This window comes from Thalassophryne amazonica, chromosome 1 (genome assembly GCF_902500255.1).
Source record: "Thalassophryne amazonica chromosome 1, fThaAma1.1, whole genome shotgun sequence".
Classification (NCBI taxonomy): Eukaryota; Metazoa; Chordata; class Actinopteri; order Batrachoidiformes; family Batrachoididae; genus Thalassophryne; species Thalassophryne amazonica.
In genome coordinates, this window is record NC_047103.1 from 6,188,645 (window position 1) to 6,213,118 (window position 24,474).

Genomic DNA, 24,474 nt, shown 5'->3' on the forward strand with positions numbered 1-24,474 from the left:
GTTCAATATTTTTGTGAAAGCCACAGCATAATGTTGGTGTAATGCTGTCAGTCTTTTCAGCCAAAAATTTGGGATTTTGTCGATGCCAGGTGCCTTGAAGTTACTGTATTCACTCATTTTCTTTCTGATTTCTTCTTCAGTGATTACAGTTGCTGGCATAGTTTTGAATTTTGTATTCTCCTTTAGTTTAGTCAGCTTTGGGCGCTCTTTCATGTCCATTTTTCTTCTTTCTTCCATCTTATTTGCCAATTCCTCTTCTAGTTCCTGCTGTTCTGGGTCTGTCTGCACCTGTATATTGTTTTGTAGATGAGCTGGTGAATGGTTCGTTTTTTTCGGGGGGCAGTGAATGGCTTGTTTTTTCAGGGGGCAGTGAATGGCTCCTTTTTTCGGGGGGCAGTGAATGGCTCGTTTTTTCGGGAGGCAGTGAATAGTTCGTTTTTTCGGGAGGCAGTGAATAGTTCGTTTTTTCGGGGGGCAGTGAATAGTTCGTTTTTTCGGGGGGCAGTGAATGGCTCCTTTTTTCGGGGGGCAGTGAATGGCTCGTTTATTCGGGGGGCGGTGAATGGCTCGTTTTTTCGGGGGGCAGTGCGTGATTTCGTTTTTGTTGGGGTTGTGTTTGACACCTACTTTTCATTTGGTGTGAGAGGCTGGTTTGGTCTGGTGCTTTTTGTTGGGTGTATGTTTTTTGAGGACAGTCATTTCTTGGTGGTGCAATGGGTTGTGTCAGAGGGCAGATGCCGTCTCTGATCATTTGCCCAACCTCCTGTTGCATCACTTTTATTTCAGCATCCGAGAAATGTTTTTGTGTGACAAAGTTGCATTTTTGGGTGGTGAGTTGCTTTCTTGGGATGTCTTTTTTACTTGGGCAGTGGTGTTGGAATATTTTTTGCCATTCTCCACATCTCTTTGTCTGGCTGTTGGTGTATTTTATTTTGGCATATTCCATTGCCCACAGCAGTATCCACTCTTCCTCCCTCTTCCACTGACTCCTTTCAAAATGAAGTTGTTTCCCTTTTTCCATCAACTGATGATCTTTTATTGCTTCTTTTTGGGCTTCTTCCTTTATTTTTTGTATTTCCTCTGCTGTCAGATATTTTGCGATTTGTGAGGCGATCGATTGCAGTTTTGCAGTTGTGGTGGCTTCTTTCTTTTCTGATGGTAGATCCACTTCTTTTATGCGCTCCTCAAATACTGCCTTTGTTTTTCTGCCCCACTTCTCATGCCTTGAGTAAGTGAAGCAGTGAAAGATCTTTTTCTTCTCTTCAATGGTCCAATTTACTGTGGCATAGTTTCATTTGTTTCTTTTGGCCCATTGATGCTGTTGTTGCTGGAGTCCAGGATCAGAACTATGCTGATCTGGTGGATTATCCATTTGAGTGCTTCCACCGGAGAGTTGTCCTGTGTGGTTTGTCGTTTGTGGCTTCACAGTGTTCTTCTGTTTCAGTATTTGTCGTCGATCAGAACAGCTAAATGGTTTTCTTCTTGTTTGCCACTCCTTTTGTTGCTCTGAGCTGTTCATGTGACCAGATGCTTTTCCATATTTAGAGCTTTTGTCACTGTCTTCAGTCTCAGTTCCAGAACTGTCTAAACTCCTGCCACTGGTATCTGGTTGTAAATGACTGTTTGGACCTGAGTTGCTGGCTGGTTGTGGTCCTCCATCGTCCTCTCCATCATCTTCTGCTGTCAGTGTTCTGTGTACAGATGAGCTGCTGGCTACAGGTTCAGCCTCTGTGCTTTGATGAAGCTGTGATGACTCTGGTTTTTCATCATCATTTTCACTCTTCACAGGGACGGCAGTGAAACCAAACTTGGTGAGATCTGCCTCCTCCAGCTGCTGAAGCTGCTCTCCCTGCTGACTTATCCACAGCTTCTCTTCTTCTTTCATGTCCTTCTGGTCAACACTCAGACTCCATTCCTGGTGTTCAGGGAGAGTTTCTTCTTTAATCACGAACAATGGCTGCATGTTGATGGCCTCCTCCAGCTGCTGCTCCTGCTGACTGATGTAGAGATTCTCTTGTTCCTCTTTAATGTCCTCCTGGTCAACACTCACATTCCCCTCCTGCTGTTCATGGAGAAGTTCTTCTTTAATCACCAACAACTGCTGCATGTCTACTGAAATGCTCCGCTCCACGGACTCGGACAAATGAGGAGAATAAAATTGATTAATTTTAAATATTGGAGAAGAACAGAGAACGTCAGCAAGCAGACTGTCACCTTTGTGTGCTTTTAGGTAAGCTGAACACCCTTCCACAGTGGATGCAGGCATGCAGTTTGCTGTCACTGTGGAGGCGGTGGTGCGACCTGAGGGTGTGAAGTTGGCTGAAAGCTCTTCCACACTGATCACAATTGTGCGGTTTGTGTCCACTGTGGGTCAGCTGGTGAACCTTTAAGTAATCAAACCGACTGAAAGCTCTTCCACACTGTGCACAGCTGTGTGGTTTCTGCCTTGAACTTCCTTCTACAAGAGTGCAGTGGGCCCCAGACCCGGGGTCTAAAGCTGCACCCTTAACATTACTGACTTTGTATCCGAGGGGCTCTCTTCAAGATGGTGACCTTTCCTCTCCTCAAATACTGCCTTTGATCTCCTGCTCGACTTCTCAAGTTTGAGTAAGCGGAGCAGTGAGAGATCTTTTTCTTCTCCCCAATGGACCAATTTACAATGATGCAGTTTCACTGGATTCTTTTAGCCCATTGATGGTGTCGTTGCTGGGGTCCAGGATCAGAACTATCTGGTGGATGACCCAGCTGAGTGCTGCTACAGAAGAGATGTCTCCCTGCAGCACTGGGAGAAGTATCACCACTACTTTCTTCATACGCCCTGGTGCCTAGGCGCTTTGTGGAGGTTTTAGCTGGGGTTTGTTTCTTTTGAAACATCCTCATACCAAGATCTCTCCTGGCAAACCCCTTCACAGTGGGACCGAGGACACTCGAGGCTCGTGTCCAGTAGGAACTCCAAGTTGCATAACATGGAAAATGTTTTTACCACATTGGTCACAGTGGTGCAGATTCTCTCCAGAGTGCAAATGCTGGTATGCTTTTAGAGTAGCTCCGTGGCTGAATGTTTTCCCACACTGTGGGCAGGCGTATAGTTTATTTCCACCGTGGAGGAGTTGGTGTGTTTTTAGGTCAAATGATCGGCTGAAGCATCTCCCACATTGGTTACAGGTGTACGGTCGATCTCCACTGTGGATGACTTTATGGACTTTTAAGAAACCTTGAGTGGTGAAAGCTTTCTCACACTGGTCACAGGGGTGTGGTCTGCTCCCAGTGTGGATGAACTGGTGTTTCTTCAGATTTGATAGACGGTTAAAAGCTTTCCCACACTGGTTACAGTGGTGCAGATTATCTCTCTCTCCAGTGTGCAAACCGTGGCGTGCTTTTAGGTTTGCTGAACGACTGAAGGCTTTCCCACATTGGTTACAGGTGTACGGTTTGTGTTCCCTGTGAGTGATTTGGTCAGTTTTCATGTTTGCAAACCGTATGAAAGCTTTGCACACTGCTCACAGATAAACGGTTTATCTCCACTGTGGATTGCTTATAGGGTTGTTGCGTAACTGAAAGTTTTCCCACATTGGTCACAGGTGTATGGTTTATGTTCACTGTGGGTGACTTGGTGTATTTTTAGGTCAGATGAATGGCTGAAAGCTTTCCCACACTTGTCACAGATGTAGGGTTTCTCTCCATTGTGGGTGAGTTTGTGTTGTTTTAAGCATGACGACTGGCTGAACGCTCGACCACTTATGTCACAGTGGTGCAGATTGTCTCTGATGTGCAAACGCTGATGTGTCTTTAGAGTTGCTGAATGGCTGAAGGTTTTCCCACACTGGTTGCAGCTGTATGGTTTCTCTGTCTTTGCAGGTGTTGGAATTGCTTTGTTGCTTTGTGGACAGGGTTCAGGTCCATGTGCGTTGGTGTCACCCAAGTTCTAAAGCAGCATCAAAAAGATTTGAATCACAAATGTATAAAATTGATAAACACACGTTTAGCTTGTGGATCAATAATAAGCATTTTGGTTCCAATGGTTACAATTTCAAGAATGAGGGTGATGTGCAAAGCTGCAACAACTACAGAGGCCTGAAGCTGATCAGCCACAGCATGACGTTATGGGACAGAATAGTGAAAACTAAGAAGATATGTTAAGATCTGGGAGCAGCACTATGGTGTCTTTCTGAGAAAGTGCATTTACAGATATTTTTGCTGAGAGTGCTGATGAAGAAGTCTGGAGTTGGAGAGAAGTATGTGAGGGTGGTGCAGGATATGTACAAGGACAGTGTGACAGACGTGAGATGCACAGTCTGGATGACTGATGCATTAAAGGTGGCAGTGGGATTCAAGGATCCCACTGCCTCTTGCTTGCCTCTACTGGTGGTTGGCTCTCACTGCGGTATTGTATCACTTCCTGTTCCGGAGCACAGCGGTGTTTTTCTGTATCTGTTAGCTGTTTAATCTGCGCAGTTAGATTGATCTAGTTATCTAGATTACGATTTGTTTCCCAGTGTAATCTTTACGTGCCTTAACTAAAGCACTCCTTCTGCTGAATCACCTCTAAATTATTTACACATTATTCACTTTGCGTGTTTTTAGGAATCCGCTAGCTTAGCATAGCTACTAGCTCTTAGCCGATTTAGCATGGCGGCTTCTCCTGTCTCTCGCGCACTTTTCTGCTCTGGGTGTGAAATGTTTAGTTATTCCTCGGCCTCCTTTAGCAGTAATGGTACTTGTAATAAGTGTAGCTTATTCGTAGCTTTGGAGGCCAGGCTGGGCGAATTGGAGACTCGGCTCCGCACCGTGGAAAATTCTACAGCTAGCAAGGCCCCTGTAGTCGGTGCGGACCAAGGTAGCTTAGCCGCCGTTAGTTCCCCCCTGGCAGATCCCGAGCAGCCGGGAAAGCAGGCCGACTGGGTGACTGTGAGGAGGAAGCGTAGCCCTAAACAGAAGCCCCGTGTACACCGCCAACCCGTTCACATCTCTAACCGTTTTTTCCCACTCGACGACACACCCGCCGAGGATCAAACTCTGGTTATTGGCGACTCTGTTTTGAGAAATGTGAAGTTAGCGACACCAGCAACCATAGTCAATTGTCTTCCGGGGGCCAGAGCAGGCGACATTGAAGGAAATTTGAAACTGCTGGCTAAGGCTAAGCGTAAATTTGGTAAGATTGTAATTCACGTCGGCAGTAATGACACCCGGTTACGCCAATCGGAGGTCACTAAAATTAACATTAAATCGGTGTGTAACTTTGCAAAAACAATGTCGGACTCTGTAGTTTTCTCTGGGCCCCTCCCCAATCGGACCGGGAGTGACATGTTTAGCCGCATGTTCTCCTTGAATTGCTGGCTGTCTGAGTGGTGTCCAAAAAATGAGGTGGGCTTCATAGATAATTGGCAAAGCTTCTGGGGAAAACCTGGTCTTGTTAGGAGAGACGGCATCCATCCCACTTTGGATGGAGCAGCTCTCATTTCTAGAAATCTGGCCAATTTTCTTAAATCCTCCAAACCGTGACTATCCAGGGTTGGGACCAGGAAGCAGAGTTGTAGTCTTACACACCTCTCTGCAGCTTCTCTCCCCCTGCCATCCCCTCATTACCCCATCCCCGTAGAGACGGTGCCTGCTCCCAGACTACCAATAACCAGCAAAAATCTATTTAAGCATAAAAATTCAAAAAGAAAAAATAATATAGCACCTTCAACTGCACCACAGACTAAAACAGTTAAATGTGGTCTATTAAACATTAGGTCTCTCTCTTCTAAGTCCCTGTTGGTAAATGATATAATAATTGATCAACATATTGATTTATTCTGCCTAACAGAAACCTGGTTACAGCAGGATGAATATGTTAGTTTAAATGAGTCAACACCCCCGAGTCACACTAACTGTCAGAATGCTCGTAGCACGGGCCGGGGTGGAGGATTAGCAGCAATCTTCCATTCCAGCTTATTAATTAATCCAAAACCCAGACAGAGCTTTAATTCATTTGAAAGCTTGTCTCTTAGTCTTGTCCATCCAAATTGGAAGTCCCAAAAACCAGTTTTATTTGTTATTATCTATCGTCCACCTGGTCGTTACTGTGAGTTTCTCTGTGAATTTTCAGACCTTTTGTCTGACTTAGTGCTTAGCTCAGATAAGATAATTATAGTGGGCGATTTTAACATCCACACAGATGCTGAGAATGACAGCCTCAACACTGCATTTAATCTATTATTAGACTCTATTGGCTTTGCTCAAAAAGTAAATGAGTCCACCCACCACTTTAATCATATCTTAGATCTTGTTCTGACTTATGGTATGGAAATAGAAGACTTAACAGTATTCCCTGAAAACTCCCTTCTGTCTGATCATTTCTTAATAACATTTACATTTACTCTGATGGACTACCCAGCAGTGGGGAATAAGTTTCATTACACTAGAAGTCTTTCAGAAAGCGCTGTAACTAGGTTTAAGGATATGATTCCTTCTTTATGTTCTCTAATGCCATATACCAACACAGTGCAGAGTAGCTACCTAAACTCTGTAAGGGAGATAGAGTATCTCGTCAATAGTTTTACATCCTCATTGAAGACAACTTTGGATGCTGTAGCTCCTCTGAAAAAGAGAGCTTTAAATCAGAAGTGTCTGACTCCGTGGTATAACTCACAAACTCGTAGCTTAAAGCAGATAACCCGTAAGTTGGAGAGGAAATGGCGTCTCACTAATTTAGAAGATCTTCACTTAGCCTGGAAAAAGAGTCTGTTGCTCTATAAAAAAGCCCTCCGTAAAGCTAGGACATCTTTCTACTCATCACTAATTGAAGAAAATAAGAACAACCCCAGGTTTCTTTTCAGCACTGTAGCCAGGCTGACAAAGAGTCAGAGCTCTATTGAGCTGAGTATTCCATTAACTTTAACTAGTAATGACTTCATGACTTTCTTTGCTAACAAAATTTTAACTATTAGAGAAAAAATTACTCATAACCATCCCAAAGACGTATCGTTATCTTTGGCTGCTTTCAGTGATGCCGGTATTTGGTTAGACTCTTTCTCTCCGATTGTTCTGTCTGAGTTATTCTCATTAGTTACTTCATCCAAACCATCAACATGTTTATTAGACCCCATTCCTACCAGGCTGCTCAAGGAAGCCCTACCATTATTTAATGCTTCGATCTTAAATATGATCAATCTATCTTTGTTAGTTGGCTATGTACCACAGGCTTTTAAGGTGGCAGTAATTAAACCATTACTTAAAAAGCCATCACTTGACCCAGCTATCTTAGCTAATTATAGGCCAATCTCCAACCTTCCTTTTCTCTCAAAAATTCTTGAAAGGGTAGTTGTAAAACAGCTAACTGATCATCTGCAGAGGAATGGTCTATTTGAAGAGTTTCAGTCAGGTTTTAGAATTCATCATAGTACAGAAACAGCATTAGTGAAGGTTACAAATGATCTTCTTATGGCCTCGGACAGTGGACTCATCTCTGTGCTTGTTCTGTTAGACCTCAGTGCTGCTTTTGATACTGTTGACCATAAAATTTTATTACAGAGATTAGAGCATGCCATAGGTATTAAAGGCACTGCGCTGCGGTGGTTTGAATCATATTTGTCTAATAGATTACAATTTGTTCATGTAAATGGGGAATCTTCTTCACACACTAAAGTTAATTATGGAGTTCCACAAGGTTCTGTGCTAGGACCAATTTTATTTACTTTATACATGCTTCCCTTAGGCAGTATTATTAGACGGTATTGCTTAAATTTTCATTGTTACGCAGATGATACCCAGCTTTATCTATCCATGAAGCCAGAGGACACACACCAATTAGCTAAACTGCAGGATTGTCTTACAGACATAAAGACATGGATGACCTCTAATTTCCTGCTTTTAAACTCAGATAAAACTGAAGTTATTGTACTTGGCTCCACAAATCTTAGAAACATGGTGTCTAACCAGATCCTTACTCTGGATGGCATTACCCTGACCTCTAGTAATACTGTGAGAAATCTTGGAGTCATTTTTGATCAGGATATGTCATTCAAAGCGCATATTAAACAAATATGTAGGACTGCTTTTTTGCATTTACGCAATATCTCTAAAATCAGAAAGGTCTTGTCTCAGAGTGATGCTGAAAAACTAATTCATGCATTTATTTCCTCTAGGCTGGACTATTGTAATTCATTATTATCAGGTTGTCCTAAAAGTTCTCTAAAAAGCCTTCAGTTAATTCAAAATGCTGCAGCTAGAGTACTGACGGGGACTAGAAGGAGAGAGCATATCTCACCCATATTGGCCTCTCTTCATTGGCTTCCTGTTAATTCTAGAATAGAATTTAAAATTCTTCTTCTTACTTATAAGGTTTTGAATAATCAGGTCCCATCTTATCTTAGGGACCTCGTAGTACCATATCACCCCAATAGAGCGCTTCGCTCTCAGACTGCAGGCTTACTTGTAGTTCCTAGGGTTTGTAAGAGTAGAATGGGAGGCAGAGCCTTCAGCTTTCAGGCTCCTCTCCTGTGGAACCAGCTCCCAATTCAGATCAGGGAGACAGACACCCTCTCTACTTTTAAGATTAGGCTTAAAACTTTCCTTTTTGCTAAAGCTTATAGTTAGGGCTGGATCAGGTGACCCTGAACCATCCCTTAGTTATGCTGCTATAGACGTAGACTGCTGGGGGGTTCCCATGATGCACTGTTTCTTTCTCTTTTTGCTCTGTATGCACCACTCTGCATTTAATCATTAGTGATCGATCTCTGCTCCCCTCCACAGCATGTCTTTTTCTTGGTTCTCTCCCTCAGCCCCAACCAGTCCCAGCAGAAGACTGCCCCTCCCTGAGCCTGGTTCTGCTGGAGGTTTCTTCCTGTTAAAAGGGAGTTTTTCCTTCCCACTGTAGCCAAGTGCTTGCTCACAGGGGGTCGTTTTGACCGTTGGGGTTTTACATAATTATTGTATGGCCTTGCCTTACAATATAAAGCGCCTTGGGGCAACTGTTTGTTGTGATTTGGCGCTATATAAAAAAATTGATTGATTGATTGATTGAAGGATCAGCTCTGAGCTTTCTTGTTCGCAAAGGTGATGGACAAGATCAGAGAGGAGTCTCCATGGACTATGATATTTGCAGATGACCTTGTGATCTGTAGCAAGTGTAGGGAGGAGGTTCAGATATGCTCTGGAGAGAAGGAGAATGAAAGACAGGAGAAGCAACATGCAGTACATGTGTATGAATGAACAAGAGTTGGGTGGGAGACTGAAGTGTGAAGTTGTAAGCAGTGAAGGTAGAGAACTTTATACACTTGGAGTCAACTTACAGATATTGGCAAGACTGGAAGGGGAAGTTTACTATACAGCAGTGAGACCAGCTATGTTGTACATCCTATAGGCAGTGGCACTAACAAAAAGACAGGAGGCAGATCTGGAGGTAGCAGAGCTGAAGATGTTGCATTTTCACCTGGGATGATGACAATGGACAGGATTAGGAATGAACATATCAGAGGGACATTTCAGGTGGGATGGTTTGGAGACAAAGTCAAAGAGGTAAGATTAAGATGGTTTGGACATGTGCAGAGGAGGGACCCAGGGTATCTAGGGAGAAGGACGCTGAGGATGGAGCCACCAGGCAGGAGGAGAAGAGGGAGGTCAAAGATGGGGAGGTGATGGTGTAGTACAGGGGTAGGCAACCTGTTCCAGAAAGAGCCATGAGGGTGCAGGTTTTCTTTGCAGCCACTGACTCCACCAGGTGATTTCACTGATTAACTGATTCCATCTGCTCAAAGTGATATTAATCAGTAAAATCACCAGGTGGAGTCAGCGGCTGCAAAGAAAACCTGCACCCTCATGGCTCTTTCTGGAACAGGTTGCCTACCCCTGGTGTAGTAGGTAAGGCGTTGGGCTTCAGACCAGAAGATCCTCAGTTCAAATCCCAGCCTGACTGGAAAATCACTAAGGGCCCTTGGGCAAGGATTTTAATCCTCTAGTTGCTCCCGGTTTTGTAGTGAGTGCCTTGTATGGCAGCACCCTGACAGCGGGCTGAATGTGAGGCATTATTTGTAAAGTGCTTTGAGCAATCTTTCTTTAACTTCTGGATCTGTTCCTAAATGTTTCATATCTGCAGTGATTAAACCATTACTTAAGAAACCTAATCTTGACCCTAGTGTATTAAAAAACTATCGTCCAATATCAAATCTATCATTTTGCTCTAAAATTCTGGAAAAAGTGGTGTCATGGCAGCTCATGGACTATCTTACTGAGAATAATCTCTTTGAGCCACTGCAGTCTGCTTTTAGAAAATATCATTCCACAGACACGGCTCTCACTAAAGTGGTGAATGATCTTCTGCTTACAATGGATTCAGACACCACTACGGTTCTTCTGCTGTTAGAGCTCAGTGCTGCATTTGATACAGTAGATCATCATATTCTACTTGATAGGCTGGAAAATTATTTTGGGATTACTGGGAGTGCCCTTGCATGGCTGACTATATACTTGACCAGTCGTTCTCACTGTGTTTTGTACAGTAACACTACCTCTAACCTTAGTGACATGAAATTTGGGGTTCCACAGGGGTCTGTCTTAGGCCCCCTGCTTTTCTCCCTTTATATATCACCCCTTGGGCACATATTGCGGCATTTTGGGATTACCTTTCACTGCTATGCAGATGATACTCAGTTATACATGCCGATAACTGCTGGTAATCTAGTTCATATAAAATCCTTAGAAGATTGCCTTGCAGCAGTGAGAAGTTAAGTTGGATGTCTACAACCCCTGGCAAAAATTATGGAATCACCGGCCTCAGAGGATGTTCATTCAGTTGTTTAATTTTGTAGAAAAAAGCAGATCACAGACATGACACAAAACTGAAGTCATTTCAAATGGCAACTTTCTGGCTTTAAGAAACACTATAAGAAATCAAGAAAAAAAGATTGTGGCAGTCAGTAACGGTTACTTTTTTAGACCAAGCAGAGGAAAAAAATATGGAATCACTCAATTCTGAGGAAAAAATTATGGAATCACCCTGTAAATTTTCATCCCCCAAATTAACACCTGCATCAAATCAGATCTGCTCATTGACATTGACCCTATGCCATGACATTGACCCTATGTGTCTTTTTGCAAGGAATGTTTTTGCAGTTTTTGCTCTATGGCAAGATGCATTATCATCTTGAAAAATGATTTCATCATCCCCAAACATCCTTTCAATTGTCCAAAATATCAACGTAAACTTGTGCATTTATTGATGATGTAATGACAGCCATCTCCCCAGTGCCTTTACCTGACATGCAGCCCCATATCATCAATGACTGTGGAAATTTACATGTTCTCTTCAGGCAGTCATCTTTATAAATCTCATTGGAAAGGCACCAAACAAAAGTTCCAGCATCATCACCTTGCCCAATGCAGATTCGAGATTCATCACTGAATATGACTTTCATCCAGTCATCCACAGTCCACAATTGCTTTTCCTTAGCCCATTGTAACCTTGTTTTTTTCTGTTTAGGTGTTAATGATGCCTTTCGTTTAGCTTTTCTGTATGTAAATCCCATTTCCTTTAGGCGGTTTCTTACAGTTCAGTCACAGACGTTGACTCCAGTTTCCTCCCATTCGTTCCTCATTTGTTTTGTTGTACATTTTTCGATTTTTGAGACATATTGCTTTAAGTTTTCTGTCTTGACGCTTTGATGTCTTCCTTGGTCTACCAGTATGTTTGCCTTTAACAACCTTCCCATGTTGTTTGTATTTGGTCCAGAGTTTAGACACAGCTGACTGTGAACAACCAACATCTTTTTCAACATTGCGTGATGATTTACTCTCTTTTAAGAGTTTGATAATCCTCTCCTTTGTTTCAATTGACATCTCTCGTGTTGGAGCCTTGATTCATGTCAGTCCACTTGGTGCAACAGCTCTCCAAGGTGTGTTCACTCCTTTTTAGATGCAGACTAATGAGTAGATCTGATATGATGCAGGTGTTAGTTTTGGGGATGAAAATTTACAGGGTGATTCCATAATTTTTTCCTCTGCTTGGTCTAAAAAAGTAACCGTTACTGATTGCCACAATCTTTTTTTCTTGATTTCTTATAGTGTTTCTTAAAGCCAGAAAGTTGTGTCATGTCTGTGATCTGCTTTTTTTCTACAAAATTAAACAACTGAATGAACATCCTCCAAGGCCGGTGATTCCATAATTTTTGCCAGGGGTTGTAGAAACTTCCTACTTTTAAACTCTGATAAGACTGAAATGATGGTTCTTGGTCCAGTGTGACATCAGCATCAATTTGACCAGTTAACATTCAGCCTCGGCTCGTGTGTCATACATCACACTGACAAAGTGAGGAACCTTGGGGTAATTTTTGATCCTTCGTGGTCCTTTGGCCTCCACGTTAGAAATATTACTAGGACTGCTTTCTTCCACCTGCGAAATATAGCGAAGATTTGTCCCATCCTGTGTATGGCTGATGCTGAGACCCTGATCCATGTGTTTATCTCTTCTACAATGAACTACTGCAATGTTCTATTTTCTGGTTTACCGCAGTCTAGCATTAGGGGTCTCCAGTTGGTGTACAATGCTGCAGCCAGACTTTTGACATGAAGCAGAAAGTACAACCACAATCAGTTGCTATAACAAGATTTTACCCCCCTCACCTCAACTTGTAAGTGTAGAGTGGGAAGAAATGTACCCCACAATAAAGTAATGCATGTTTTGTCTCACACCACAAGAGTTAAAACTGTCACTTCACAGTTGTGAAAAGAGTAACTGAAGTTCCTGTTGGTACAAAATAACTAATATACCTGGTTTGTCTTTAGCAACAAACCTCTTGAAGGTCGCAGAGGAGGTTGCTGTGCTCAAATAACGATGTTCTTCTCTGTGGTGTTTGTGGACAGGACAGATGAAGCTGGTGTCAAACTGAAGTTTAGCAAGGACGCAATGAGCTGCAGTCGACCCGGAAAGAATTTGCTTTTACACCTCATTTATTCTCACCGCTTGTGATGAAGTAATTTTTTCTCTTAGTAGGTGACACCAAATAGTACAAAACACTCTTAAATTGAGACAAAATGATGATGGTTATTTAGCCCCATTGGTGGGACGCTCCCACCAATCAGCTCTAAAAGCAACAGCCAGACATGTTTATAGTTGTATGTAAAAAGTTTGGGCACCCCTGATGATGATTTCCATGGTTTTCCTTTATAAATCATTGGTTTTTTGGATCAGCAATGTCAGTTAAATATATCATGATATAGCAGACAAACACAGTGATATTTGAGAAATGAAATGAAGTTTTTACAGAAGGATTTACAGAAAGTGTGCAATAATTCTTTAAACAAAATTAGGCAGGTGCATAAATTTGGGCACCCCAACAGAAAAAATGCATCAATATTTAGTAGATCCTCCTTTTGCAGAAATAACAGCCTCTAAACGCTTCCCATAGCTTCCAATTCCGGTTGAAGGTAATTTGGACCATTCTTCTTTACAAAACATCTCCAGTTCATTCAGGTTTGTTGGTTTCTGAGCATGGACAGCCCACTTAAAATCACAGATTTTCAATAATATTCAGGTCTGGGGACTGAGATGGCCATTCCAGAACGTTGTACTTGTTCCTTTGCATGAATGCCTTAGTAGATTTTGAGCAGTGTTTAGGGTCGTTGTCTTGTTGAACGGTCCAGCCTCGGCGCAACGTCAACTTTGTCACTGATTCATGAACATTATTCTCAATAATCTGCTGATATTGACTGGAATCCATGTGACCCTCAACTTTAACACAATTCCCAGTACCTGCACTGGCCACACAGCCCCACAGCATGATGGCAAATTTTACTATAGGTAGCAAGTGTTTTTCTTGGAGTGCTGTGTTCTTTTTCAGCCATGCATACCGCCCCTTGTTATGTCCAAATAGCTCAATTTTAGTTTCATCAGTCCACAGCACCTCCGCCAAGGAGGTTGTATTTTCGGTCAGGTTTGTTTGTTTGTCTGTCTGTCAGCAGAATAACTCAAAAGGTTTTGAATGGATTTTGATGAAATTTTGTGGAGTGGTTGGAAATGACAAGAGGAACAAGTGATTAAATTTTAGTGGTGATCCGGATCACAATGCTAATGCGTTAGCATGTCTATGGCATTTTCAATGCTAAAAGTTAGCATTAAGCAGTTGCAGCTGTCATCATGTTCGGGTGCATTTGTTTTAAAATTGTAATATTTCTTAAATTTGTTTTTACCTCCACCAAGGAGGTTGGAAATGACAAGAGCAACAAGTGATTAAATTTTAGTGATCCGGATCATGATGCTAATGCGTTAGCATGTCTATGGCATTTTCAATGTTAAAAGTTAGCATTAAGCAGTTGCAGCTGTCATCACATTCGGGTGCATTTGTTTTCAAATTGTAATATTTCTTAAATTTGTTTTTGTTTATATATTAATAATCTAATGATTATATACAATTTTAGAGAAACAGACAAAAATAAATAGATCACTGTGCCAAGGAGGGAATCTCTTTAGGGTCAGTGACCCTATGGCCTTGTTTAGAAAAGTGTTTCATAAATGTTAAAAAATTCACAATATCAGTGCTCAGATGACAGTAGCTTCTGGGAAAGGTGCAAGTTGCAATAAACTGTGATGCCAAGCGCTAAGGATACATGCTATCCAGTCACAGCAGATTAAACTTTTTTTTTTAACTACTGAGCAAACATCGTTACACTTTTTTAGGTTCAATGATTCCACGTCATGTAGATGTTATGGCATCAGTGACCCCATGGCCTTGGCAGAGGTTTGCACACTCTGAGTGCTTCTACACTCAACAAAAATATAAATGCAACACTTTTGGTTTTGCTCCCATTTTGTATGAGATGAACTCAAAGATCTAAATCTTTTTCCACATACACAATATCACCATTTCCCTCAAATATTGTTCACAAACCAGTCTAAATCTGTGATAGTGAGCACTTCTCCTTTGCTGAGATAATCCATCCCACCTCACAGGTGTGCCATATCAAGATGCTGATTAGACACCATGATTAGTGCACAGGTGTGCCTTAGACTGTCCACAATAAAAGGCCACTCTGAAAGGTGCAGTTTTATCACACAGCACAATGCCACAGATGTCGCAAGATTTGAGGGAGCGTGCAATTGGCACGCTGACAGCAGGAATGTCAACCAGAGCTGTTGCTCGTGTATTGAATGTTCATTTCTCTACCATAAGCCGTCTCCAAAGGTGTTTCAGAGAATTTGGCAGTACATCCAACAAGCCTCACAACCGCAGACCACGTGTAACCACACCAGCCCAGGACCTCCACATCCAACATGTTCACCTCCAAGATCGTCTGAGACCAGCCACTCAGACAGCTGCTGAAACAATCGGTTTGCATAACCAAAGAATTTCTGCACAAACTGTCAGAAACCATCTCAGGGAAGCTCATCTGCATGCTCGTCGTCCTCATCGGGGTCTCGACCTGACTTCAGTTCGTCGTCATAACCGACTTGAGTGGGCAAATACTCACATTCGCTGGCGTTTGGCATGTTGGAGAGGTGTTCTCTTCATGGATGAATCCGGGTTCACACTGTTCAGGGCAGATGGCAGACAGCGTGTGTGGCGTTGTGTGGGTGAGCAGTTTTCTGATGTCAGTGTTGTGGATCGAGTGGCCCATGGTGGCGGTGGGGTTATGGTATGGGCAGGCGTCTGTTATGGACGAAGAACACAGGTGCATTTTATTGATGGCATTTTGAATGCACAGAGATACCGTGACGAGATCCTGAGGCCCATTGTTGTGCCATACATCCAAGAACATCACCTCATGTTGCAGCAGGATAATGCACGGCCCCATGTTGCAAGGATCTGTACACAATTCTTGGAAGCTGAAAATGTCCCAGTTCTTGCATGGCCGGCATACTCACCGGACATGTCACCCATTGAGCATGTTTGGGATGCTCTGGACCGGCGTATACGACAGCGTGTACCAGTTCCTGCCAATATCCAGCAACTTCGCACATCCATTGAAGAGGAGTGGACCAACATTCCACAGGCCACAATTGACAACCTGATCAACTCTATGCGAAGGAGATGTGTTGCACTGCATGAGGCAAATGGTGGTCACACCAGATACTGACTGGTATCCCCCCCAATAAAACAAAACTGCACCTTTCAGAGTGGCCTTTTATTGTGGGCAGTCTAAGGCACACCTGTGCACTAATCATGGTGTCTAATCAGCATCTTGATATGGCACACCTGTGAGGTGGGATGGATTATCTCAGCAAAGGAGAAGTGCTCACTATCACAGATTTAGACTGGTTTGTGAACAATATTTGAGTGAAATGGTGATATTGTGTATGTGGAAAAAGTTTTAGATCTTTGAGTTCATCTCATACAAAATGGGAGCAAAACCAAAAGTGTTGCATTTATATTTTTGTTGAGTGTAGTTCCAAAATGAAGCTGGCTTATCCAAAGGTGCTTTAGCATACCTCAAGTGACTGTTTGTGGTGTGTATGCAAAATAGGCTTCTTCTGCATTACAGCATCTCCTTGTGTAAAGTGCGCTTTATAGTTGAACGATGCACAGAGACACTATCTGCACCAAGATCATGTAGGTCTTTTGAGCAGGTCTGTGGGTTGAATATGACTGTTTTCACCATCCTTTGCTTCAGCTTACCTGAGATTTTTCTTGGCCTGCCACTTCGGGCCTTAACTAGTACTGTGCCTGTGGTCTTCCATTTCCTCACTATGTTCCTCACAGTGGAAACTGACAGCTGAAATCTCTGAGATAGCTTTTTGTATCCAATCTTTGTTTTCAGGTGATTTGAGAGTTGTTTAGAGGCTCCCGTGTTGCCACTCATTAGAAGAGATGCAAAGAGGGGAAACATTTGCAAATGGCCACCTTAAATACCCTTTATCAGGATTGGATTCACCTGTGTAAGGAGGTCAAGGGTCAATGAGCTTAACAAACCAATTTTGTGTTCTAATAATTAGTGCTAAATGTATTCAAATCAATAAAATGACAGGGGTGCCCAAATTTATGCACCCACCCAATTTTGTTTAAATAATTGTTGCACACTTTCTGTAAATACCAGAAACTTCTTTTCACTTCTCACATACCAGTGTGTTCATCTGCTATATATTTAACTGACATTTATGATCAAGACAACCAATGATTTATAAAGGAAAATCATGAAAATTATCAGGGGGGCCCAAACTTTTGCATAAAACTGTATATGCTGACTCATATAATGCAATTTTAATCACAATTAAACTGTGAACTTTATGTTAAAATACATTCAAGAACAGATACCACAAAACAAACAAACAAAATAAGAAATAATCTGCACATCCACAAAATCACCTAAACTCTCTCAATAGGGCACTGCAGTCTCATTTGAACCCTGCCTGATAGGATTTGACCACTTATATGGACCTCCGCTCGGTTGCGCAATATACGAGGTCTGTCAATAAAGTATAGGTCCTTTTTATTTTTTTCAAAAACTATATGGATTTCATTCATGTTTTTACATCAGACATGCTTGAACCCTCGTGCGCATGCGTGAGTTTTTCCACGCCTGTCAGTGACGTCATTCGCCTGTGAACACTCCTTGTGGGAGGAGTCGTCCAGCCCCTCGTCGGGATTCCTTTGTCTGAGAAGTTGCTGAGAGATTGGCGCTTTGTTTGATCAAAATTTTTTCTAAACCTGTGAGACACATCGAAGTGGACACGGTTCGAAAAATTAAGCTGGTTTTCGGTGAAAATTTTAACGGCTGATGAGAGATTTTGAGGTGATACTGTCGCTTTAAGGACTTCCCACGGAGCGAGACGTCGTGCAGCGCTCTCAGGCGCCGTTGTCAGCCTGTTTCAAGCTGAAAACGTCCACATTTCAGGCTCTATTGATCCAGGACGTCGTGAGAGAAGGATTGCAGCGTCGGCTCGCAGCCGCTGCGACGCTCCGCCACAGGAAAAACACCTCCGTTGGAAGCCTTAAGGACAAGTAGGAACATGTCCAGCTGTTAAACAATTTCTCATATACTCACTCCACTGAAAGCCATCAAAAGCCGCCTGGATTTTACAAATGCTTATCAACAGAGGTGTTTTTCCTGTGCCTCCGCACTGCACCGGCTGCGTCCCAACGCGCGGACTCATCCGCACGTCTTTCATTAAAAAAATCTCCTTTAACAGTGGAATATCTGGATAAAATGCTGAAACCGACTTCTTCTGAAACTTCTCTGTTCTCTCACGACGTCCTGGATCAATAGAGCCTGAAATGTGGAAGTTTTCAGCTTGAAACAGGCTGACGATGGCGCCTGAGAGCGCTGCGCGACGTCTCGCACCGTGGGAAGTCCTTAAAGCGACAGTATCACCTCAAAATCTCTCATCAGCCGTTAAAATTTTCACCGAAAGCCAGAATTTTCACCGAAAACCAGCTTAATTTTTCGAACCGTGTCCACTTCGATGTGTCTCACAGGTTTAGAAAAAATTTTGATCAAACAAAGCGCCAGTCTCTCAGCAACTTCTCAGACAAAGGAATTCCGACGAGGGGCTGGACGACTCCTCCCACAAGGAGTGCTCACAGGCGAATGACGTCACCGACATGCGTGTGGAAAAACTCACGCATGTGCACGAGGGTTCAAGCATGTCTGACGTAAAACATATGAATGAAATCCATATAGTTTTTGAAAAAAATAAAAAGGACCTATACTTTATGGACAGCCCTCATATACACAGCATAAATTCACACAGATAAATGGTTTACTGTTTTGTTTTTGGCTGCAATCGCGAAAAGTATTTTTTTCGGTTTCCAGTGGAGAAGAAAAGACGAGGCAGATGGGAGACATCGTGTCAGTAAGTGTTAGCCTACATAGCTAATCAGAGTAGCTGTGTTCTCTCGCCTGCAAAACCGCCTCAACACGTTTGTACTCCGGGTTTATAAACAAACACATGTCCACTTTCCACTGCATTGTCACTTTTTCTCTGCATTTTCACTTTGCTTGCGTGTAATTTGCCCCAAAACCCATTGAAAATGCCATGGTTTGTCCCCCGGAAGTAGAGAAATTACGTCATATTTTACGAAACGAGACTGCAGTGCCCAATTAACAGCTCATTAAAGGCTACTGACCTCTACTGGTCAAATAATGTATAGCATACTTATATACTTGTGAGGCCACACAGCACAATATCTGTAAACATAGAACAGAAAACCATATTAGCTATTATTGATCATTACTGTGTGCCAGAACAGCTGGACAGAGATATAAACACCACAAAGTTTTATTTAATCATTATGTCTGAGAATATGATTCTGTTTATGCAGACACACACGTCGCAATTATTTCATTTTAATTCCAGAGGCAAAATTGCAAATAAAAAACAATAAAACATAGTAATAGTAAATACAGTAATAATAAAAAAACTGCTAAACTGTAAACTCACTGTGCAAACAAACAAATGCATAAAAAATATCACTGTCTAAATACTTATGGGCCAGATTGTTTGTATTTAAGACATTATATATATATATATATATATATATATATATATATATATATATATATATATATATATATATATATATATATATATATATATATATATATATATACACACACACACGTGTGTATATGTTCACTGTTGCTGAGGTTTATTAAAATATAGCCATATTTGTTGTTTGATATGTCAGTAAAATTAGTTAACAAAACAAAACTCTTCTCTTAGTTGGGTGGAACAGAGCCGGTAGTTCTGCAGGATTAGGAGTTGGGCTACAACATGTAAACTTGGGCCCGTATTCACAAAGCTTCTCAGAGAGCTCACAACTTAGCCAAAAGATTCTTAGCAAGGAATCTTAGCCAGAGTGATCCAAGAGGCGTCTGAGAACAACTCAGAGCAAGGACGGGACAGAAACCTCTTTGTGAGGAGGCGGGGTTGTTGACCCCGTTGCTCGGTATGATGCAGTCTTCGAAAAACAGTGATTGGTTTTCACAAAAAGGGAAAGAGGAAAAAAAAAAAAAAAAAAAAAAAACACAAATGTACCCGTGCTCCTAGATATGAACGGACAGTACAATCAACCAATCATATAACCGAACTGTATTAAGAAATGTGTAATCATGAAAATAATTTAGTTTCATGATGATGAAACTCAACTAAATTAAATGAATTGCTACACAGTTTCAAAAGTTTGACTGTATCTCATTCACATGCCGATCATTATATTGATTAGATTATTATGTTTTTTTGTATTTGCGCACAAGTGGTGAGTGTGAAAAGCGCTCGAAAGCCAGAGCAGAGATTGCAGCACACAAGCTAAGTTCTCCTAAAACAGGTGAGTGTTGTAGGCAATGGTGGGCACAGATAAACAAAAAATTAACTTCGATAACAGATAATCAGATAACTGAAAAGTTATCTTAGATAAAGATAAAACAATAAACCACCCAAAAATGTATCGGAAGTTACAGATAACCGATAAATTCCAATATTGTCTCTGGTACATTTACAACTATTAGTAAAACAAATTTAAGTTTTAATGCCACAATAACTTCTACTAATATTAAAAGTAACAACAGACCCACACACTGAAACCACACTTTTGTCTTTGAACATTCTGCCCCTGCTGGAAGCTCTTGTTTACTACAGAGCTCCCAACACAGAGGCACCCTGAGAGCAGCCCTAAAGCTAGCTTTCTATCAATTACAACACTCCGGTCAGGCGGAGGTCTTGAAAAATAAAGTCATGCTGACTTATGGTTTTGATTTATAAATAACATTAATACCGATAGAATAACTCCATTAATGTCAATTCTGTCATTTGTACAAAGTTAAAATATAGCATATATCTTTTAATGTTGAATAATGCACTAATTCTGAGGTTTAGTAACAAACACAGACAAATCGCAAAGGATTCTGGGTAAAAGTGCCTCTGCTAAACACTGATTGGTTCAGTCATTCATTATGTAAACCAACACGTTAATGTGAAGTCTGTCATGTATTGGTGTTCTTTTTTTTTTTGTAAAAACAGGCATTTTTACGGAGCCCAGGAAGTGTCATCGCAAAATGTTTTGCATGTGGAGAGAATGTGCGCACGTTTTATGATGTTGTAAAACGTGCTTTACACTGTGCGAGATGATTTTTCATGCAGGAATTTTTGGACCGAGTTTCCAAAAAAGATAATCCGATAATGAAAACATTATCTTCAATAATGATCTGTTATCGGATTATCGGAACTGTGCCCACCACTGGTTGTAGGAAACCATTGAAGCCGCTGACATTGCTTACTTTGATATTACTGTATGAACGTTATAGAATTTACATGCAATTTACATTTTTCCCGTAACCAGTTGTTGTGATGGCCATCTCAGTCGTTATTACGTTACTATGCTGGGTGGGAAAAGTCAGCTCATTCGTAATGAGGTCGACCACAAACATTATCCCTGCACCATCAAGCCGGCAGCGTGTTATTGAATCAGTCATCCTACATACGGAGAACATCTCTCCACCATCTTGTCTGTTTAAGACACACTTAGGCTTCTTAAAAGTCCTCCTCCCTCCACTTAACAGTTTTTCACTTTAGGGGCTCTCTTAAGGCCCAAGATGCTTAACTTTTAACAAGGGAAAACTCTAAAAAAAAAATCTTAGAATTCAAGGAATTCTAAGATTTTTCTTAGAATGACATAACTAATAACTTTTAGCCTTAGGATGCTTTGTGAATACGGGACCTGAGTTAGTCACTGTCGTCCACGAGCCAGGCAGGCTTTCAGTACCACTGAAGGTGAATAAACAACTTCCTGAAATTGATCATTTTTACCATATAGACAAAACTACACCTTTTGTAATCCTTATGATCACAAAAATAGTTGGTATATTTTCTTTTTTAAATTATTGGAGCATTTTTAAATGTTGACCCCTGTGTAATCCTTCATTCACGACGGGACCTCAGTCAAGGCTGGTACCCATTTACAGACAGGTGGACTGAGACAGATGAAGGTAGTGTGACATAGGTAGGTAGTAGGAGAGGGATTTGAACCCAGGTCAACAAACTGACAGTCCAGCTCCTTATCCACCTGTTCGAGCAGAATGTGTCTTTAGATGGTATTGATTGTGTTGAAATTGGTTGAGGTTTCACGGTCTACTGTCTGTGTCCTTGCATTAAAAATACTTCATCTACTTTGTCTCAGGCCACCCAGATGTAAATGGGTACCGGTCTTTGCTGGGGAAGTAACCTGAATCAGACTGGCATCCCATCCACAGGGAATCATAGGCACTCATCCATTTTATCTCATGGATTCTGGGGATGAGATCCAACTCCAAGCCTCACAGTCTGAACAAGACGTCTATGCTAAATCAACTTGACCATTACGGTTTGTCTCCCATATGCATCCGTTTATGCCTTATGTACCAATTCCTGCGGCTAAAACACTTCTGACATTCTTCACAGGTATAAGTCTTATTTTCACTGTGAACACGCTGGTGTGTTTTTAACGTTGATGACTGGCTGAAAGCTCTTCCACACTGGTCACAGATGTGTGGTTTCTCTCCACTGTGGGTGCGTTGGTGTGCCTTTAGGTTAGATAACTGATTGAAAGATTTCACACACTGGTCACAGGTGTACGGTTTGTGCCCTCTGTGGATGAGTTGATGTATCCTAAGATGATAAGACTGGCTGAAAGCTCTTCCACATTGATCACAGATGTACGGTTTTTCTCCACTATGCAAGACTTGGTGTTTCTTTAGGCCAGATAACTGATTGAAAGACTTCCCACACTGCTCACAGATGTACGGTTTATGTCCACTATGGATGAGTTGGTGCGTCCTGAGGCAAAATGACTGGCTGAAGGTTCTGCCACACTGGGTACAGGTGTGTGGTTTCTCTCCACTGTGGATGCGTTGGTGTGTCCTTAGGTTAGTTAACTGGCTGAAAGATTTCCCACATTGGTCACAGGTGTGTGGTTTATGTCCACTGTGAGTACGCTGGTGTAATTTTAGAGTAGATGACTGACTGAAAGCTCTGCCGCACTGGTCACAGGTGTACGGTTTCTCTCCGCTGTGGACGAGTTGGTGTTTCTTTAGACGAAACAATTCACTGAAAGATTTCCCACACTGGTCACATGTGTGTGGTTTCTCTCCACTGTGGATGAGTTGATGTCTTTTTAGGCTCCGTAACTGCCTGAAAGCGATCCCACATTGCTCACAGGTGTGCGGTTTTTCCTCACTGTGGATAACTTGATGTTGTTTTAGATAAGCGGGTCGGTTGAAAGCTTTCCCACACTGGCCACACTTGTACTGTTTATCTGTTTTTCCTGGTTTTGGGTGCACCTCATTACTCTGACCACAGGGTTGAAGTCTGTCTCCATTTGTGCTGTTCTGTTCCTGCAGTGACACAAAAAACAAAAACGTTTTGTGCAGCTGTGGAATAAAGTAATATGGACTGAACTGGTGTTGTACTGTATTTCTAAAGTTGTGATATCGCCGATGCACGTGTACTTAATGATTTGTATGACACTGCACAAAGTAAAAACATCTGTATAATATAATCTAAATTTAATAAAACTAATCAAGTCATATTTTCCAGCTGCCACCTAGTATAGAAGCTTGGTTGCTCTGTTCACTACTATTACTGTATTATTCCATTTTATTTATTGTTGATTTGATGGGGACAGATGCAGTTAACAGAGAGAAATGAATAATTATCAAATGCAATGCATCACGGTATTTATAGCTAAAGTTAATCCACTATGACAGCCATTATTCCCAATAATAACAGCTATGATTTTTTTTTTCACTTTTTTGGTGCTACACCTCTTTTTTCCAAACACAAATTGCTGCAACAACTTCTGTGTTTTTTCCACGCTTTTTTTTTTTTTTTTTAATTAAGCTTCTACAGATACATGCTTTAAGAATCACATTAAGAGAGACGATCACTGATCTGCACCAACTCAGGAGTCAAAAAAATCCCTGACGTGGGTGTAAATTTGAGTGTCCTTAAGCAATGGAGGGATTATAGTCTCATGTTGAGGAAGTGTTTGTTCAGTCTCTTCTTGAAGGCTTGAACATTGTTTGATGTGATATCTCCAACTACAGCGGGGGCGGGTGGGGAGTTCCAGGTGGTAATTACGGAATGAAGAAAGCTCCTGTCAAGGCATTTAGTGTGGGACTTGGGGGTTTTCAAGGCATGGCTTGATGGCGCCCTCCGAGTGGTTCGGCTCGGGAGGTCAGGTGGGGGTAGCAATGTTTCGAGATGTTCTGGACAGTTCAGAGTGTGCATCTTGTATAACATGGTTGTTGCTGTGACTGTTCTGCGGTGGCTCAGCTTGCTGATGGCATGATTGCTTTGGGCAGTGTCCTCATCCACACCAATGATTTTCAGGGTCTTTTTCTGGATGTTGTGTAACTGCCCAAGAGTGGTCTGTGAGGCGTTCATCGAGGCAAGGCAGGAGTACTCCATGACACTCCTGACCTGGGTCTTGTAGATGTTGGCCCTGCCTTTGGTGTCGAGCTTGTTGGCCAGCTTCCGCAGTGTTCCAAGACGCTGTCTAGTGCATTTGCAGATGTTTGACAGGTGGTTGG

The 24,474-nt window shown here is 41.9% G+C and overlaps 1 protein-coding gene and 1 pseudogene across 4 annotated transcripts in view; both read right to left on the bottom strand.

The window, feature by feature from the left end:
• Positions 1 to 1,346: 1,346 nt before the first annotated feature.
• On the bottom strand, positions 1,347 to 21,381 carry LOC117519490 (annotated as a pseudogene).
• The window catches only part of LOC117528231 (zinc finger protein 271-like), a 136,512-nt gene continuing 133,089 nt past the window's right edge, over positions 21,052 to 24,474 (bottom strand). For 2 of the 4 annotated variants that reach the window (XM_034191250.1, XM_034191203.1), the window contains exon 3: positions 21,052 to 23,236. In XM_034191250.1, the coding sequence (XP_034047141.1) occupies positions 22,264 to 23,236 (973 nt within the window). In that variant the 3' untranslated portion in view covers positions 21,052 to 22,263. Of the gene's footprint in view, positions 23,278 to 24,474 lie in introns of all 4 variants that reach the window. The other 2 variants (XM_034191068.1, XM_034191006.1) reach the window with 2 other exon arrangements.